The sequence below is a fragment of the Nyctereutes procyonoides genome, unplaced genomic scaffold, assembly GCF_905146905.1.
Source record: "Nyctereutes procyonoides isolate TBG_1078 unplaced genomic scaffold, NYPRO_anot_genome, whole genome shotgun sequence".
NCBI classification, from domain to species: Eukaryota; Metazoa; Chordata; class Mammalia; order Carnivora; family Canidae; genus Nyctereutes; species Nyctereutes procyonoides.
The window spans coordinates 16,308,387-16,328,970 of record NW_026575134.1 but is presented as its reverse complement, the minus strand read 5'-3'; the positions used below and the strand labels follow the sequence as shown (position 1 = coordinate 16,328,970).

The following is a 20,584-nucleotide window of genomic DNA, read 5'->3' as shown; positions in this document are numbered from 1 at the left end:
TGTCTTCATGGTCCCTTAATTGACTGTCTCTTTTTTCCTCAGTTTCCCTCTTTGCCATTAACTTGTCTTCTATGTCACTCACTCGTTCTTCCACCTCGTTAACCCTCGTCGTTAGGACTTCTAGTTTGGATTGCATCTCATTCAATTGATTTTTAATTTCTGCCTGATTGGATCTAAATTCTGCAGTCATGAAGTCTCGTGAGTCCTTAATGCTTTTTTCTAGAGCCACCAGTAGCTGTAGAATGGTGCTTCTGAATTGGCTTTCTGACATTGAAGTGTAATCCAGATTTTGTAACTCTGTGGGAGAGAGGGCTGTTTCTGATTCTTTCTTTTGAGGTGAGGTTTTCCTTCTAGTCATTTTGCTCAGTGCAGAGTGGCCAAAAACAAGTTGTATTGGAACACGGGGGAGTATCACTGGTCCGTCTAGCTGGTCTTCTGGGGGAGGGGCCTGCTGTGCTGATTTTCAGGTGTTAGCACTTGGGGGAGCTGCTCTGCCCCTGCCTGCTGCAGGGCTCAGCGGGGGTTGTTTACCCCGTGGGGCCCCAGGAGGAACAGCAGCAGTTGCTATGGCAACTCTGGAAGCCTGGATTCAGCCTCCGCAGGAACTACGGGGCTCGGGCTCTCGGTTCTCCGTCCGCAGGGCCTGGAGGCTCCGGGGCGGGGCCGCTGATCTGCTCAGCTCGGGGCAGGAGCGTCCTCGCTGTCCTGGGCCCTCCCGGCCTCTGCCTGTCCCGGGGGAGGCCGGATCCTGGGCTGTGTCCCGGCGCCCTGTGCTCCGGGGCCGGAAAGTGATTTTGTTATTTACAGGGCATCAGGCTTGAAGGGAAAATAAGCCATGACCTCAAAAAGTTCGTGATTTAGCAAGGAAAACAAGATTAATTTACACGAAAGAATGATAATAGCAGGAAGCTGTGTTGCACTGCCATAACTGCAGTCAAAATTCAGAGATGAGAGATACGAGTGTGGCTGAAAGAGCTGGGAAAATGGGAGACGTTCAATGAATACATTGAAGGAAGAATAAATGAATGAGTGATGTACGTTAGGTTATTTTTGTCTTGTTTACTGCATTCTGGCTCTAAGAACAATGTTGGATACTGGTCCTCAATAAATTTGTGTTGAATGAATATATGAATGAAGGAAACAGACCGGAAACAACTTTGAAAGTTGAGCAAATTTTCCATAAATAGTCCCAGGTGATGGATCTTAACCGAGCAACGAAACAAGGAAGAAACATACAGGCAGGGCCAGAGAGGAAGGGAGTGCGGTCTTGTGTAGATGAACAACCAGACACCGATTTTCCAAAGATGTCAGCATGAGCTGTCTACCGTATCATGGATCTCTTCCCAAATCGCTTTCCCTTCCATCAGCTACCAAAGTTTTAAAGTCTTTCTATAGGTCCAGTCTTACCCTACCCTATCTTTCCCTACTGTCCTGTCCTATTTCATCCTCTCCTATCCTAAAAACCACCTTTGCTCTGCTTTCTCCTCAGGATCCAGATCCCATTTCTTTTCTTCTGTTACTGATGAACTTTTTTGAAGGCGAGGTCTCTTTTCAGCGATGCATCTCTTTACTTTCTGCTTTGGCTTCCCATGCACTACAGCATGGGGAACACTTGCTCAGAAGTCCCTGGGGGGCTCTCGGCCCCTGTCCTAGTTGGCCTCTCTGTGGGTTTCTCTGCACTCCTGATCCTCACCCTTTCCCTTCCTTCTCCCTTCTTCCTTTATGTCCTTTCTCAGGATCCTCTGTCTACCTCTATGCCTTCCACCTTTACTGAGATGAGGGTTCCCTCTAAGAATTTTTCCTGTCCTTTGTTTACCTGGCCTTCTGCTTGGGAGAACATAACTCCAGTGGCTCCAATTGCCACCTGTGTGCTGATGACTTTCAGATCTGGTTCAGATCCTGAGAAAAAGGTCAACCTTCGTAGGGCTTTCCAGAAGCCTCAACCTCAATATACATAATGCCAAAATCTTCTACTCCATATCTGCTCTTTATTTGCTTATTTTTGGACATTTCCTATTTTAGGAAATAGGAAGAAATCAAAGAAATCTCTGTCCTTTCCAATTGGCCTCACAATCCCCATCGTCTACTGAGTGTGAACCTCAGCTGGTTCCTTCTCTTCAGCTGTTTATTCCCTGTCCTTTCCTTCATATTATTACCATCGTCACTGCCTTATTCCTTTGTTGCTTAGACTGGTGCAATAGCTTCCTAACTTACAGTTTCCAGATGAAATACACTGCACAAACAATATTTATGTGAAAAAATTATTTATGTGAAATTCAGATTTAAATAGGTAAAGGAGATTAAGAGGCACAAATTTTCAGTTCTAAAATAAGTAAGTTACAAGGATGAAAGGTACAGCATAGGGAATGTAGTCAATCACTGGAATAACTGTATGGTGACAGATGGTAACTAGATTCATCACAGAAGTTATATTATAATGTTTGAAACTATTGAATCACTATGAGGTACACCTGGAACTAACAGGATATTGTATGTCAATCATGCTTCATTTAAAAAGACTTCTTTAAAGATGATTTTTTTTAGAGAAAGAGTGTGTATGTGCACGAGGGAGGGGGCAGCAGGAGAGGGAGAGAGAATCTCAAGCAGATTCCATGCCAAGTGGGGAGCTTGATGGGGGGCCTCGACCTCACTACTCTGCGGTCACAACCTGAGCCAAAACCAAGAATTGGATGGTTAACTGACTGTGCCACTCGGGCACCCAACTTTTTAAAAAAAATTTTAAAAGCTGTTTTGTTTTTTTTTTTTTTCCTTGAACTCTGGCAACCCTACCCTAACTAGTCTTCTGTCCTCTAATCTCTGAATGTTTCAATCTTTCCTTCAGATTCAAGCCATAGTTATCTTTCTAAAACATAGATGAGAATATGTCTCAGAACTGACAGGAATCATCTGGAGGCTCCATGCTGCCTAGAGAAAGAACCTGAACTCCTTAGTTGGTATTAAAGAGGATCACCATTCTGGTTCCAGTTCTCTTTTCTTGCTCCACCTTCTATCTTTCCATTCAGTTGTGTTGGGAAAATCACCCACAAATATCATGCGAATTTATGCTTGTGCTTTTTCTCAAAATGCTGGCTTAGCTTCACATTGTCTTCTCCCTTCAAACCCTTACAAATTTGTTTTTAATATTCATAATTCTTCATGTTTTGAGATGGCACTCAAAATTAACTATCCCATTTGTATATTGGCAGAAATATAGGGATAGGTTTTTACATTACAGTCTCTGTTCTGACTTTTGTATAAAATAAGATGTCCCTTATTTCCCCATTCCTTGAGAGAACTACCATCTTCCTCCTGTTATTAGAGGTTATTTTTTTTTTAATTTTTTATTCAAGTATAATGAACACAGTGTTATATCAGTTTCAGTTTATAAATCCCTTTAGATTTAAATTATGGCCATCCTTCAAGGACCAATTCAAATGCTGTCTCCCTCATGGAGTGTTGCCCTGATCCCAACACTGCAGTGACCCAGAGTCCTTGGCGCTTCCATAGGATCTTCATTTCATTATAGCCCATTACATTCTCTCTTTAAAAATTTTTATTTCAGTTTCAGTACAGTTAACATACAGTGTTATATTAGTTTCAGGTGTACACTATAGTGAGTGATTCAACAACTCTGAGCATTACTCGGTGCTCATTAAGTGTACTCTTAATCCCCTTCACCTATTTTCACCTATCCCCCCCACCCTCTTCCCCTCTGGTAACCATCACTTTGTTCTCTATTGTTAAGAGTCTGTCTCTTGGTTTGTCTTTCTCTTTTCCCTTTGCTTGTTTGTGTTCTAAATTCCATTTATAAGTAAAATCATATGGTATTTGTCTTTCTGTGACTGACTTTTTTTAGATGTCACTTGTGGGCAAGAATTCTAAGTAGTTTTTATATATATATAAAAAGATACATTGAGTCTTACCTATTTGTATTAGGCACTGTTTTAAAGGGTTTGTATGTATTCAATCACTGATCAGCAATTCTGAGATTTAGGTACCATTACTATCCCTGACTGTATTCTCCATGTAACCTAACTCAGTGCTCTACATTCAATCAGAATTAATTAATTTTTAAAATTAAATGGAGATGCTTTTATTTGGGATAATGTACTTTCAGCTCATTCAAATGAGCTTTTTTCTCATAGTCAATTATTATTTTAACTGATTAAGAATCTGCTTTGTTTCAGAAAGAATTAAAGATGACTAAATTTCTTCTACAAAGGTGCTTATATAAACATGACAATGTCTTACAAAGGCACTGAAAGGGTTGGTTTAGTATGATTCACTATGAAAAAAATCAAGAACTCAAATATATTATGTGAAAAATGGTAAAAAGGGAAAACGCTTAAAATTAGAAATACTGACAAGCTTAATGTCTATTACAACTTTTTTGAGGGGAGGGTGAAGGTTTCCCAGGAATCTTTCTTAATAAAATTAGGACCAGTTTGAATTCTAATTATGTAAAGGAAATGAACTCTGGGTCTCTAAGTGTACAAATCATTTCAGAGTCAAGGTGGGGATATCCTTAATGTCGGAGGACCACATAATTATGTTTTATATACACAGCTTCCCTGTTATCAAACAGATCATCATTTAAAATAAGGTAGCATCAAGCAGACAATGTTTTGGAGTTTGATAGAATACTAAGTCTATGGTGCCACTCTGACCTTAGGAAGTAAGGAATGTGAGGGAAATAAACAGCCAGTGCTAAAGCCCAGACTCAGGGGGCCTGTGCGTCCTGATGAGCTGACATCTTTGCAAGGAGGTTCAAAGGTGGTTAATGTTTATTTCCCGTTTCGCTTCCAGGTGTTGCCTGTGCTTTTCCAGTCACTCAACAAAAAAGGCATGTGACACCTACTCATATTTCTGAAAGGACATCCGCTGAAATAATACACAACTAAAATGATAAATTTGAGAGGTCACTAATTTCAACCTCCTAATTCTTCCTTGGGTACTTTTCTAAATGTTTACCTACTTATTTGCTCTCCAATAATCTGGAGAAAAATTCAGTCTATGAACACTTTCTTTGTGTGTTTGCTACATATTAAAAAGTAGAAAGTATTATTAAAGTTATTTATAAACCGTTTTTTTTAATCTTTGCACAAAGAAACAGTTATGCAATGATGATATACCCATGAAAACAAATGACTTACCTTGATGATTGTTTTTGAGGGAAGCCAGGGAGTTTGGACAAAAGAGTTACTTTGTTCTCAGCTTGTCTCCCACTGTCTTTTCAGCTATGACCACTGAGGGAAAGGTGGGATGAAGGTATATGGCATTTATCAAGGCATGTCAGGACTAGCTCTCTTATAGGACGGTTCCAGTAGGGCTGGTCTGAAGCAGGTGAGAGCTCTCTGACTCATCCAATAGAACTCATATTTGATGAATTTCATTTTATGTGGTTAGACAACAAAGAATCTTACTTCTACAGGGGTGGAGGCTGGCCTAGGTTCTGCCTTAGGTCAACAAAATTCATTCAAAATGTACCTACCCATGACAAAGTAAAATCTCAAGTTCCCATAACCAGTGGTATCCATATACGGGGTGCATAATTTCCTCTCTCCATCTTTGAGGAAGACTGCTGATAAACCTGATTCTACTGTTCCACATTCTGTACCAATGACAGCTCCCAAGATGTCCCACCTTAAAAAAATGAGAATCATGAACAGTTGGAATATTAAGTCAAAGCTTTATAGAGTATAACTTTTATTTTTTTAACTTTTATTTTTAATAAGGAACATTTACTTAGTAATCAGTAATTTTGAAATAAAGATGTGGCACAACAGATTCTAGTAATGAAGAAACTTTTAAACACATTCTATTTGCAATTATGATTTTTCTGTAGAAGGATAAATTTAATCAATACTATTATAGTATGCCTATTACATGATAACCTTTATTCTCAAAGCACTTACAGTCAGGATGGGGGGGTCAAATTTGAACTAAGGAAACAGGGAACTATAAAAGACAGTATCATAAGATCATAAAGACTTGTATGGTATATTGCACATTAAAAAATAGTTATAGGATGTAAAGTCATAAGAGTGGCAAGAGCCTAGCAAGTTTTCAAAAAAAGATGAGATTTAAACTGGATCATGTCAAAATATATACATTTAGATATACAGAGGAGAACAAAAATATCTAATATTTTAAAACTCTTATTTCTCCTTAGTATTTACTTCTGGTTGTGTCTAATCTGGCCATTGCTATTCACACAACTCGCTTGCCCACAAATGGAGAAACTGGGACACACAGAGGTTAAGTGTCTTGCCTAAAGTCAACTGCCTGTTTAGTTCTAAAATTGAGATCTTCTGCTTCTCAGTTTGCTGTTATTTAAGTAGTTTCAGTTCTAAAGAGTGTATCACGTTAGGGAGATTATGTTGAACCATTTCAGTTTATAATAGATTTGGGACCAAGATATTTAGAAAATGCCTATTTTTTTTGTATTTTAACAGATTTAACAGATATTAATCACTCAAGAAACTCAAAAATAATTTTTTGAAGCAGCTCTTAATAGTGTTGGACCACTATAAATTAACAAGGAACCTCTCTTGACTCATACAAGAAAATTTTGCACTGGTTCATTGGTCTTTTACTTGCTCCATTTATCCCAATTAAACCACTAAGCCTACTGATCCACAAAGCAAGTTAAGGTTATAAATGATGCATATGATGACTCCTTTTAGGCTTTAGAGTATTTTTAAAGTGAAAAATTGAATTGAAAAAAGATGGAGTTGTCAGGGACTAAAAGAACCTTCTATTCAAGTGAAAAATGAAATTAGTCGTCTTTTTCTCATAATTAGTTGTGAATGAATAACTCTTCTAGATGAATCTAAATGAATTATTTTCAAGACATCTACCACAGACAGAACTGTGTAAGATATGGTCAGACTGTGGTTCTTTTTTTTTTTTTTTTAAGATTTATTTATTTATTTATTTTTGAGAGAGAGTGAGCACAAGTGGGAGGGGGAGAAGAAAACGGTGAGAGAATCTTAAGGAGACTCTGTGCTGAGTGTGGAGCCCGATGTGGGGCTTGATCGAATGACCCTGAGATCACAACCTGAGCTGAAACCAAGAGTCAGATGCTTAACTGACTGCGCCACCCAGGTGCCTCTGTATGTTCCAATGTTTAAAGTCCAACATGTTCAATTTTACTCTACTTTAGCCTTTATTTCTTCCACTTTTAACTGTTAACTGTTGTAAGATAACAAAAGTGAAGTTATTTTCTTTAGAAACTCAAATATTTATAATGAAATTGATAGTGAAATGGAAAGTTTAGTCTGCTTTGAAGAGAAAGAAGCAGAAAGAAATCTAAAAAATCATTTTGCAAAAGTGTCAGTGATTCAAATAAATTATCTTGCATTTATTAAAAATTCGGGAGAAGTCTGTTGTAGCACAAGCTCATTCTTTCATGAATTTGTATAGAAACTGGCTCAGGCCTAGCTGGAGACAAAGTTTCCTTGAGGGATAGCAGAGAGAGCCTTTCACTCCTTGGACTTCAGCATCCAGATCTGTAAGGGCATAACATTGTGGGTCTTTTCTAGTTATAAAAATGACATGGTCCCTGATTCTCTCCTAATAATCAATTATATGAAGTGAAATTATAACATAAACAAATATTTGAGGCCAGGAGTGGTATCTGAAGAAATCTATAGTTTTAGTAGTATCTTCGATGGCGTGGCAATTTTCCTGAAAAGGACTGTGGCTTCTCTATGGTCTAAATTATGTTTTCCTCAGGTAAATGTGGTTGTATGTGAACTGCATTTGAAGGAATGTCTGCCTACAGAGGAAACACCTCTACAGCACAGCAATTTATATTTATGCTTTGATGACTAGCTCTAAAAAAAGAGTCCCTTTATTATTTATTATAAATATAGTGGTATCTATTATTTATAATAGAGTGGGTTGAATTTGGAACACAGAAAAACAAGTTTAATAATCAATAAAATGCCTTAAGGCAACTTTATTCCTTAGACGTAGCAAGGTCACAATTTTTAAAATTTAGATCTTTAAAAGAGAACTTTCTATTTTTATATCAAAAAAGAGGAATATTTTTGTAAGTAAAGATAATTTAAAGCAGTTTCTTAGCTGGAAAGCTGATGGTCCTCTCTATCAACTATTTTGGAATGCTTTGAGGATAAAATTAATTATGTTGTAATCAGCTCATACTTTGACACTTTTAAGAAAGATACAAGAGAGTAGAAATTAAATCTTTTCACACAAAAAGGCGATGGATGTGTTAATTAACTAGATGGAGTTCTTTCACAATGTATATATATATCGTACCACCAGGATACACTTTAACTTTCTCAGAATTTTATGTGTCAATGATACCTCAGGAAAGCTGAAATTAAAAAGAGTTCCTTCATAAGCTTAAAAATAGAATGAGATCTATTCTTTGAAGGGTAATTTGGTGGTAGCTATCAAAGTGAAAATTACATACCTACACGTATGTATATGCATGCATATATGTCTGATTCTCTAATTTTCCTTTTCTCTTTCAGAAATTTACTTTTCAAAAACACTTTAACAAGTACACAAATATTTTTATTACAATATTCTTTGTCTATCAATAGGGGTTCAATTAGATAAACTGGTACATCACTTTTTTGAAATAATGATCTATATTTACTGACTAGGAGATACATTCATTATATGTTGTTAGCTTAAAAAATTAAGTTGTGATACAGTATACAAAATGTGACTGGTGTGTGTGTGTGTGTGTGTCTGTAGAAAAATTTCTGAATGAATATATGTTTTCAATTTAACTCTGAGAAATGGGATTAGCATGGGACGACTTGATTTTTTCCTTTACATATCTGCTTTGCAGTAAGAATGTAATTTTCAGCAAAAAAGAAGGGCATTCAATTTATAGGTATTATAATTCAGAATGAAAACTTAACTGATCTCATTATAGGCTGATGAAAATACTAAGAATATGAACACAGGCAATAGAAGTCATATTTTAATCAGATATTCTTTGCCTACAAATATTGGCATAAAATGCTCTAAAGGTAATGAAGCATTTCACATTATCCATGAAAATTTGTTTTATTATATTTTCCAGAATATATTAAATCACCTAAAGTTGGCTACTTGAGGTTTGAGCTAAGATATAGAATAAAGCCTGGGTATGAGCTCCCACATTTACCAAATTCATAAGGTTTTTTAATCTCTATGAATTCTCTGAGGTTAAATAAGTTCATTCTATCCATAAGGTCTCTATTTGGGATAAATTCTCTGTTATTTAATAAGGGATGTGCTATAGGTAAAGACTCTTCCACATTCATTTATATTCATGAGGTTTATCTTGAGTATGAGCCCTGTGAGGTCTAGCAAGGTGTGCATTTCAACTGAAGGCTTCTCTACCTTCATTTAGAGGTTTTTCCCTCTAGCATGACAGCTTAGGTGAAGGTAAAAGATGAGCTCTATTTGAAAGCTTCCCTGCATGCACTGCATTTCAAAATTCTTTTTTTTTTCAATTGGTTCCCCTGTATTTCACTCAAATTCAATTTTTGTTTTAGGTTTTTATTACATGCATTATGTTGATTTACACTCTTGTCAGAATAACATTAATAAAGAATATTGTCTTCAGAATGGGAGAAAGCGCTCAGCTTTCTCACCAATAAGACAGAAATATGACCTAGGCTGGAGGATGGTTAGAGAAAATAATGTATTGCCTGGGACATGACAGAACCTCCTAAGTGTTAGTTCCCCCTTTACCCCCTGTCAAACGTAGTGCTATCTTTGCTTTAAAGCAAGTTAAAGAGGTGATTCAAATGAGCTTCTAAATTATAATGAGGATTTTTATTATTTTCATGCCAGAATTAGCAAAGCAACAATACTGGACAAAGTTGCAGTACCATATGCAAGTGCTACTACTTAATCTTTAGGCAAGGGGATAGTGAGCTGAAAGAAAAATTGCACTTTACCTACTGTGGGTTTTTAATACTATTTATGATTTTTGCTTATGATCTTCTAGGCCCCTCATTTATTATTTATGTTACCTAAATGATCCAAGTGGGTTTTGCTTTAATAAAAATGAACATGTTTATAAAAGAAAAAAGATGCACTTAATACAATATTAACTCAGTTAGACTGCCAACCTGTCTTCAGACCCCTTATCTTGCAATATAAGCTTAAATAAAATCCTTCTTTAGCTTTATAAGCATTTTTGTGGAATGTATTCTAAGGCAGAAGAACATAATTTTTGGTAGGACAGAGGGAAAAATTTGTAGAAAATACAAGAAGATGCTCAAACTGTTTTGCAGAATTCTAAATATTTTTAAAGTCCATTTTTAATAAAAGTACCAACTTGTTTTGAAGGGGCTATCATGAAGATTATTCTTGTTGGTTTATAAGCAGTTCTGATTTTCAATGGTTATGTGTAAGATTCTTTGCTACTATTTCCCTGGAACAAGGAAGCCAATATAAAATTGTTTTATTGAGTTTATATAGCCTTTTACTTGTTCCTCTCCCCTCCTCTGGATAACATTCAATTTTAAGAAAGACACGTGGAGTCAGTTGTAGGTGTGTGATCCAGTTAGCAAGCAATGCCATTAAAACATATAACTAATGCTTATGAATTTTGGCTTCTCTACAGTAAACCATCTACCAGAGATGAAGCCATGGCTGAGCTTGAAAAACCATTGTCTCAATTTTTTTTCTATAATCTTAGATGAGCTGTTTTTTTTTAAAAATATATATTTATTGAAAGAGCTTCTTCAGAGCAAATTCATAAAGCAGTTATCTTAGTAGGATATGAGTGGTAGCAGAAGAGGATTGTTAGCAATGGAAGTTGGAGGGAATCAGAAATAGATTAGTAGTTCAGAGACTAGGCTCTCTCTATGATCATTGAAAAAGTCAGCAAAGGCAATTAATTATAGGAAAGCAAATTTGACCTCAGGATGAGTCCTGTTTGCCCTCTAAGCATTTTTATATCTTGCTGGTGTACTGAAATTCTGGGTATCCATCATATGCAGTATTTGCCACTAGTTGCTTTTAATTTTTAATTAGAGGAAGACTCTTCACAAAAATGACATCTATGGCCTGGAAGAGGACATCCACATAGAGATGTACAGTCGGAAATATTTTTTGAAACTTAAAAACATTTTTTATTTGTTTTCTGTTATGATACCAGTGTTCTCATAATTGAAAAAAGTAGAAAATAAAAAGGTTGGAAAAAAGTACTCATAACCACACTATCCCAGAGACAAGCACAATTAGTATTTTAGAATACTTATTTCTAATATTTTTGTATGTGTATTTCCAAATAGTTGTGGTAATATTGTAGGTGGTTTATACTCTGCCTTTTTTCATTAGTAATGTACATATTTTCCATTAGTAATGTACATATTTTCCAGGCTATTATTACCTCTTTATAAATCAGCTACACAATATTTGGTTATGTATATACCAAACTGTATTTAGTCATTTTCTTATTTTTGAGTTTCAAAATACAATAATAAATAGTTACACTATTTAGCATATTTTATGGGCCTGAGGAATTAAATTGTCAATTCCCTAATGCCCCTGGATGTGTTCTAGAGTACAGGTAACTCCAAGCTACGCTTTTCGAAGTGTCAGAGTTCTGCTATTACTTCACAGAAATTCCTAGATAATCAGGACAGACTTGTGGCCAATGTTAATTAAGTGAACCACTGAGGAAGAGTTACTGCAGAACAAAGACAGGCCCAAGACATGGGCATCTAAACATTTCAGTGCCAGCAACCTCCTCTGATACCTTCCACAGAGAAATCCTATCACCAGTTAATGTGCCAAGCTGTCAGAAATTAAATTACTTTGGAAGGATTCAGATTTCATTCTCTTTTTTCTCTGTGACCTCAGTGAAGATCGTATCTTGGAAGGGAAGCCAGTTGCTGTTTTCTGGATGCTCACATGGACAGCTGGTTTAGAGGGGCACTAGTAACCAACTCAAGAATGGCAGAACCAAAGCAAAGATGGTGTGTAAATGTGCTGCACATCAAGTGTTTAAAATTTAATTTCTATGAAGGAGTCCAGAACAACATAGCACTTATTTTTTTGTTACTTAAAATTTTACTGTTTATATTTTTAAAGTAGAAAAACAACTTGCTTAAAGAGAAAACCCAGGCCCAAAACAAACCGGAATGAGTAAGATGTAAAATACATTTTTTAACAGCTTGCAACAAGATTACTCAGATCCATTTTAGCACTCCCATGGTTTTAAAATATATCCAATTATCACTTTAACTAATATGGTCTTTTTTCTTAATGACACTTCATTGGTTTATTTTGAGAATCCAATTTAGGTTTCATTGGCCGATTCAACTTTGTGTTTTCTTCTATACCTCATTAATTAATTTGAGTAGAATTTTCCTTTGAGCACCACTTTCTTCATATCTCATTACCAATAGTAATTATAGTTGGAATAACAACTAATTCTTACTTTTTTTGATTGCTTATTATGTGTGATGCATTGTGGCCAGTACTCCACATATACTGTTGCATAAAATATCTCCCTTTTAGCCCTTTTAGTGCTTAAATTTGAATTTTATTTGATTTGATTCAAACTATATGATATTAATAGGCCTCCTTCTTTTGTTGTGCTTGCCTGGTATATTTGTTTCTCTTCTTTGATTTTTTTTTTAATTTCTTGTGTTATTGTAAATATATAGCTTACTTTAAAAAACTTACTTTGAAAATCTCATTTAATAAATGAATATGACTCAGTAAAATTTATTGGGTTACTGATACGTTTAGATTGATACCTGACAAATTGCTTTCTGTTTTCTATCTATCCTGTTTTTTACTGCTTACTTTTGTTACTTTTCTGGCATATATGAGACTGAGTCGTCTGGGTCCATGTTACCCTGATGCCTCAGAAGTTACATAGCCTAATCTGGCTAATCTGATTTTTCAACACACATATTTACACTTACAGTTTTCTATTAACATTATTATTATTATTAAACATTAAGAGTTATCACAAATCTATGTCCTCACCCCAAGCAAGCTAGGAATTTTGGCAGTATTTTACTTCCTTACTCTTCTTTTCTTCTTGTCACTTTCCCTCTGTACCTCTCATGTTGAGGTAATTTGGACTTTAATTTCAAATCTTTATTAAAATTTTTTAATAATCAACACCTATTTGGACTGAACTACAGGCTTTACTTTTTTTCTTTGATCACTACTCTTTCTTGAATCTATCATATTTCTCCTGGAATATGTTCTCCAGGAATATACCTTCTAGTAATTCTTTCAGAGAGGGTTTGGGATGTAATAAACTTTTTGAGTTTGAATCCTGTGTGTCTAAAGGGTATTTTTCCTCCCAATTGAAGTATAGTTGATATACAATATCCTATTAGTTTCAGGTGTAGATCATGTATACAATGGAATATTACTCAGCCATTAGAAACGACAAATACCCACCATTTGCTTCACAGTGATTTAATATTTTTATATATTATGAAAAGATCCTCATGATAAACATGTCTCCATACAAAGTTATTATATTATTGACTATATTCTCTATGCTGTACATTACATCCAAAGGTAGAGAGAAAAGTATCAATGAAATACCATGTATGTAATATCCAATTTCAATAATTATCGAGTTGTTTGGGTTCTTTTGATATTGCATTGTGTAAGTTCTTTACATATTTTGGATATTAACCTCTTATTGGATAATGTAATTTGCAAATATCTTCAACCATTCAATAGGTGGTCTTTTTGCTTTGTGGATGGCTTCTTTTGTAGCACAAGAACTTTTAGTTAGATGTAACTTTGTTTATTTTAGCTTTTATTGCCCTTGCTGGAGACAGGTCCAAAAAAAAAAAAAAAACCCACTGCTAAGACCACTGTCAGAGAGCTTAGTGCCTATGTTTTCTTTTAGGAATTTTATGATTGCAAACTTACGTTCAAGCATTTAATCCATTTTGACTTTATTTTTATATATGGTATTAATAAGTGGCCCAGGTTCATTCTTTAGCATGTAGCTATCCAGTTTTCTCAACATCATCTATTGAAGAGATAGTCCTTTCTGCATTGTATATAGATTCTTGCCTCCTTTGTCATAGATTAATTGACCATATAATTGTGGGTTTATTTCTAGGGTCTTTATTTTATTCCATTGATCTTTGAGTCTGTTTTTGTGCCAGGGCTATATTGTTCTTATCACTATCACTTATAGCATAGTTTGAAATTAGAGAATGAAAAACCTCCAGCTTTGTTCTACTTTCTCAAGATTGCTTTAGCTATTTGGGGTCTTTTTTTAAATAACAATTTTAGGATTCTTTGTTCTAGTTCTGTGAAAAATGCCATAGATATTCTGATGGGCATTGCACTGAATGCATAAATTACTTTGGGTAGCATGGGCATTTCAGGAAGATTTTTCTTTCAATCAATGGTATATCTTTTCATTTATTTGTGTCTTCTTCAATTTCTTTCATAAATGCCAGAGCAAGTCTTATACCTCCTTGGTTATATTTATTCCCAGGTATTTTATCCTTTTGGATGCATTTGTACATGGGCTTGTTTTCTTAATTTCTTTTTATGATAGCTTGTTATTAGTGTATAGAAATGCAACAGATTTCTGTATGTTGATTTCATATCCTGCAACTAATTAATTAGTTCCAACAGCTTTTTTTGTGGAGGCTTTAGGTTCTCTCTTTATAAATTATCATGTCCTCTACAAACAATGACAATTTTACATCTTCTTTTCTAATCTGGATTATTTTATTTCTTCTTCTTGCCTAATTACTGTAGCTAGGAGTTCTAATACTATGTTTCATGAAAGAGGTGAGAGCTGACATACTTGTCTTGTTTCTGATCTTAGAGGAAGCTTCCAGCCTTTCAACCTTCAGTATGATTGTTAGCTGTGGATTTGCCATATGCAGCCTTTATAACATTGAAGTATGTTTCCTCAATATCCACTTTGTTAAAAGTTTTTACTATAAATAGATTTTGAATTTTGTCAAATGCTTTTCTGCATCTATTAAGATGAATATATGATTTTTATTCTTGGTTTTGTTAATATAATATATCATGTTGATTAATTTGTGGATGTTGAACTATCTTTGCACCCCTGTTATTAATTTTACTTGATCATGGTGTACGATCCTGTTGTCAAATTCAGTTTGCTGACTTTTTGAGGATTTTTGCATCTATGCTCCTTAGGGATACTGGCTTGTTTGTTTGTTTTTTGGTGGTGGCTTTATCTGGTTTTGGTATCAGGACAATGCTGGCCTCAAAAAATGAGCTTGGATTAATATTTTGGAATAATCTGAGAATGATAGGTACTATTCTTCAAATGTTTGGTAGAAGTCACACTGTGAAGCTGTCTGGTTCTGGCCTTTTATTTGTTGAAAGTTTTATTTAAATTCCATTTCATTACTTGTAATTGGTCTATTTAGATTTTCTATTTGTGATTCAGTTTTGGAAGACTGTGTTTCTAGGAATTTATCCATTTCTTCTAGATTTTCCAAATTCCTGGCATGTGACTATTCATAGTAGTTACTTATTATCCTTTGTATTTCTGTAATGTCAGTTGTAATTTTCCCTCTTTCATTTCTGATTTTATTTATTTGGATCCTCTCTCTTTTTTTACAGATTTTATTTATTTATTCATGAGAATACAGAGAGGGGAGAGAGAGAAGAGAGAGAGAGAGAGAGAGAGAGAGAGAGGCAGGCAGAGGGAGAAGGAGACTCTGTGCAGGGAGCCTGATGTGGGACTCGATCCCTGGTCTCCAGGATCACACCCTGGGCTGTAGGCAGCGCTAAACCACTGAGCAACCCGGGCTGCCCATGGATCCTCTCTTTTTATCTTGATAAAAGATGTTGAGTCTGGCTAGAGTTTTACTGATTATGTTTATCTTTTAAAAGAACCAGCTTTTAGTTTCATTCATCTTTTCTATGTTTTTTTTTAATCTCTATTTCATTTATTTCTACTCTGATCTTTATTATTTTCTTCCTTCTATTAACTTGGGCTTTGTTTTTTTTCTAGTTAAGTATAAAGTTAGATTACTAATTTGGAATTCTTCTTGTTTCTTGAGGTAAGCTGCATCACCATGAACTTCCTTCTTAGTGCAGCTTTTGCTGTGTCACAAAGATTTTGAAAAGTTGTATTTTAATTTTCATTTGTTCCAAAGTATTTTTTAAATTTTTTCTTTGATTCCTTCATTGAACTATTGGTTGTTTAGTAAATGTTTAGTCTCCATGTGTTTGTGTGTGTTTTTTTTTTTTTAGTTTTGTTCTTGTAGTTGATTTCAAGTTTTATGCTGTTATGGTTAGAATAGATGCTTGATATGATTTCAGTCTTCCTGAATTTACTGAGACTTGTTTTGTGACCTAACATATGAGCCGTCCTGGTAAATGTCCCATGTACATCTGAAAAGAGTGTCTGTTCTGCAGTTTTTGGATAAAATGTTCTCCCCATATATATTCAGTCCACCTGGCCTAATGTGTTGTTTCAGGTAAATGTTTCCTTATTGATTTTCTGTCTAAATGACCTATCTACCGAGGTAAGTGGGGTATTAAAGTCTCATACTATTATTCTATTGCTGTCAATCACTCCTTTTATGTCTGTTAATATTTGCTTTATATATTTAGGTGCTGCCATGTTGGGTGCAAAAATATTTATGAATGTTATATCCTCTTCTGGATCGACCCTTTTGTCATATAAAGTCCTTGTTTGACTTTTGTTACAGTCTGTTTTAAAGTCTATTCTATCTGAAATGAGTACTCCTACTTCCACTTTATTTTCATTTCCATTTGCATGGAATATCTTTTTCCATCCCTTCACATTCAGTCTGGGTGTGTCTCTATATCTGAAGTGATGACTCTCTTATAGACAGAGCATAAAAAAGGATTTAAAAAAAAAATCCACTTAGCTAGGGGATCCCTGGGTGGCTCTGCAGTTTAATGGCTGCTTTTGGCCCAGGATGTGGTCCTGGAGTCCCGGGATCGAGTCCCACATCAGGCTCCCTGCATGGAGCCTACCTCTCTCTCTGCCTATGTCTCTGCCTCTCTCTCTCTCTCTCTCATGAATAAATAAATAAAATCTTTAAAAAAAAATCCACTTAGTCAATGTATGTCTTTTGATCGGAGTATTTAGTCCATTTACATTTAAAGTAATTATTGATAAGTATGTACTTATTGTCATTTTGTTGTTATTTTTCTGGTTGTTGTTGTTTTTCTTTGCTCCTTTCTTTTCCTGTTAGTCTCTTCCTTTGTGGTTTCATGGTTTTCTTTAGAGTTATGTTGGGGTTCCACTCTCTTTATTTTTTGTGTTTCTATTGTAGGTTTTTGGTTATGTACAAAAAAACATGGTTACCATGAGGTTCATATATATGTAAAGGAGTAAAAAAGTTCGTTTTTCCCTAATATTTGTATGATAATTGACTGGAGAAGAATTTTATGTTCCAAATAATTTTTTTCAGAACTAGATAACTTCTTTTTCTTTTTTAAAAACAAACTTATGCTTAGTGCTACCAAGAAAAGTACTATGAATCTTACCTAGAAGTTTTTAGGATTTCTTCTTTTATCGATGTTCTGAAGTTTCTTTCTGATGCTCTAGGACTGGATATGTTCCCATTCACCTTGCTAAACATTTCATTCACAGGAGCTATGTCTTTTCTTTCTTCTTTTTTTCAATCTTGGGAACTTTTCTTCAGTAATAACTTTGAATATTTCAATCAAAATATATTGTTTCCTCATAAAATCTGTTTTAAATTCTCAAATGCAGTATGCACTCTTATCCCTCTGAGGATATTAATTATGCTTCTTATAAAATCTCTATTTATTTATATTGTTACTTCTGTATTCTCAGACCTTCATTCTTTGGTTTGATGATGTTTAAATGGAGTTGACTTTTCCTCAGATTTGTTGATTCTAGATCATTTGCTTAAATTTGTATCTATTATTTTTTGTTGTTGTTGTTTTGGTATAAAAATGGCTACTGATGGAGACAGATGGGCCTTTAGGTGGGACTACCATGAGGGGCATCTCTATTCCTTTTGAGATTTCCAGTCACCTACATTACCCTACTGCTCTGTTCCAAGTGTCCACATTCCTTGCTTGTTCCTGGGAAGAGAAGCCTCTACTTGGAAGGAGGTGTATTAAGGGACACACCCTGGCAATCCCGATAGCAGTACTTCAGAGCCCCATCATGATTCCCATGTCCAGCATCTGTGTCCTGGAGCAGTGCTGAGACATCTTTTTTAGTGTCTTATTCAACATGTGTTTGGGGCTATAATTCCCTCCTTCCATCGGATCTCTTTCTCTCTCTCTCTTTTTGTGTACCATCCTTTTAATTCCTAACCCAACTAGGGCACCTTTTTTTTTTTTTTTTGGTTTTATGGTGTCATTATAGATATGTTTGCTCATTTTCTGTAATTTCCAAGGATTTGGAGCAACTGGAGAAGACTGAAGCACAGTGACTTGATTCAATATTCTAATATTCATTAAATTTGTGGAATTCTTCTTGAACATGAATATTCTAGTGACAGCAGTAGAGGTATTTGAGTAGTAAAAACATACAATGCTTGCATTTGGAATGAAAGAACAGTAAATGAAATCTATATTATAGCGGGGTGTTTTTCTACAAAGCTCTCTCCCACCTAAAGGCAGTTTCAGCTAGGTGAGATATGGTGGTTGCCAATTAAATGATGTGTTTGTAAGGTTAAGCCAAAGCTTAGAAAGACTCATAAATTATCAGTGTATCCATTAAAATTTCTCTCTTGCTGAAGTAACAGATGTGTCTTCTTTAGGAAAAAGAGGAAAAAAACCTTTACGATCCCACTTAAAAAATAAACCTATCAACATTGGATTTAGGACAGCTTTGTGATATGAGAGGCAAACAGCTCTCATCATCCTAGTGATGTGAGATCAAATAGTTTGACTCAAATGCGAGAAAACAGGAATATTTGGGAAACTGGATTCCAAAAATTGTGGCTTTCTTCTCTTAACATTCATATGAAGTGTTTTGAAATTATTAGAGAGGACTGTATATTCATGTTTTCTCTTTCATAATTCTTATGGAAGAAAAATGTAGTTAACAGAAGTGAAAATATATATAGGTTAACAATTTATTTACATTTTTTTATTTTTAAAAATGTGACCTCAAAACTAAGAGCTCAATCAATTAAATTGGTTGCTCTTGAGTACAGTGGGGATTTACTATCTACATTTTTTGTCTATTTCAGCAGGTGAGCCAATAATGATAAATTATCAGTGTGGGTGGTGAAGACTGAGTTGAAGAATGAGACAAATATTTGGTAAATCTGGTTGGTTAAACAAAACACAAAGAATTTCACTACCAAATTCCTAATATGTTTTTCTTTGTTAGATCTTACTGTAGTTTTGTAATAATATTTCATATTAATTTAATTTTGTGACAGTCTTTTTTCCCTGAAGCTATGATTTAAAGTTATCATGACAACATTCTTCCTAGACCAGTAAAGCAACATTTGGGAGTGAGCAGATGGGATGTGGAGAGGGGAGACAGACACACAGACAGACACACACACACACATTCATGGACTAAACTAGCATTTTTATCATCACTGCAAACACAGAAAACACTAGATCCTCTCATTATCCTTTTATACCTTTATAATATAATGCCAAGTAGGATCACTGGGCAACCAGATGAGGGCAACAATGAGGTAAATCTGGGGGTGTGTGGTCTGATATCCTTTTCCTAGGGGAAAAGCTACAAATAAACCTAAGATGTAGTTGCTGGAGTAATTTACTGCTTTTAGAACTTAGATGAATTAATTGTATATCAATTAGAGTGGCACAGGTGCTTTTGTCAAGCACATTATTCTGCGTTATTGGAACAGAGACCTGCTGACAATAGTGTGGCCTGAAAGTATTAGCCTCTTAACTGTGACCAAAACCCTGATACATCCTCAGTACTGAGAAGTGGCCAAAGAGCATAATTGAAACCACCTGAGGCACTGGGTGAATGGCATTTGTTCTGATGTTCCTCTGTGTCTGTACTGACTTTAGTTCTTTTTTCAAGCATAACTGCTTTTAGTTCCCTCTTTGTTTTGGGAGACAAATGATTTGGTTTAGCCACAAATTCTCTTATATCATTAGTGCTCTGTGAAAAGGAATGTCTGCTCTGTTAATTGGAATAATTTTTTGCAAGCTATGTCTCTGAACTAATTTTCTAAGATATGTTGGATTTCTTCTAATATAAAATCAATTCCTTTTAAAGCTTAATTCATGGTTTTCTATTTGCTTGTACTAAATCTTCACTAATGTTCTTAGCAGATTGCTGGATGGACCATTAATCCATCTAAAAAAGGCTTTTCTTTTGTTCTTTTATAGACAAGCTTTGATGATACAACAAGCTGGAAAAAAAAAAGGAAAAGAAAGCATTATGGGACAGGGACCTAGGTGGATATGAAGGCTATAATTAAAAATAAATTTTATCTCTCCCCAGAAGAATAAAGAGTAGTAACATTAAAGACTTCAGGAGAGAGGTAGATAGGGTTTTATGTGAGTATGATAGTTGTCCTTCTGGAGATTAGACTTGTGTTTCTATCTCTGCTTTAGAGGGATAGGGGCTGGATATCACTGGGAAGCATCTGTGCCCCCA

At 35.1% G+C, this 20,584-nt stretch overlaps 1 protein-coding gene across 2 annotated transcripts in view; it reads right to left on the bottom strand.

The window, feature by feature from the left end:
- RELN (reelin) overlaps nucleotides 1-20,584 on the bottom strand; it is a 479,257-nt gene that overhangs the window by 172,297 nt on the left and 286,376 nt on the right. The window contains exon 12 of one of the 2 annotated variants that reach the window (XM_055301120.1): nucleotides 5,492-5,643. In XM_055301120.1, the coding sequence (XP_055157095.1) occupies nucleotides 5,492-5,643 (152 nt within the window). Of the gene's footprint in view, nucleotides 1-5,153; nucleotides 5,227-5,491; nucleotides 5,644-20,584 lie in introns of those variants that run through there. The other variant, XM_055301121.1, reaches the window with a different exon arrangement.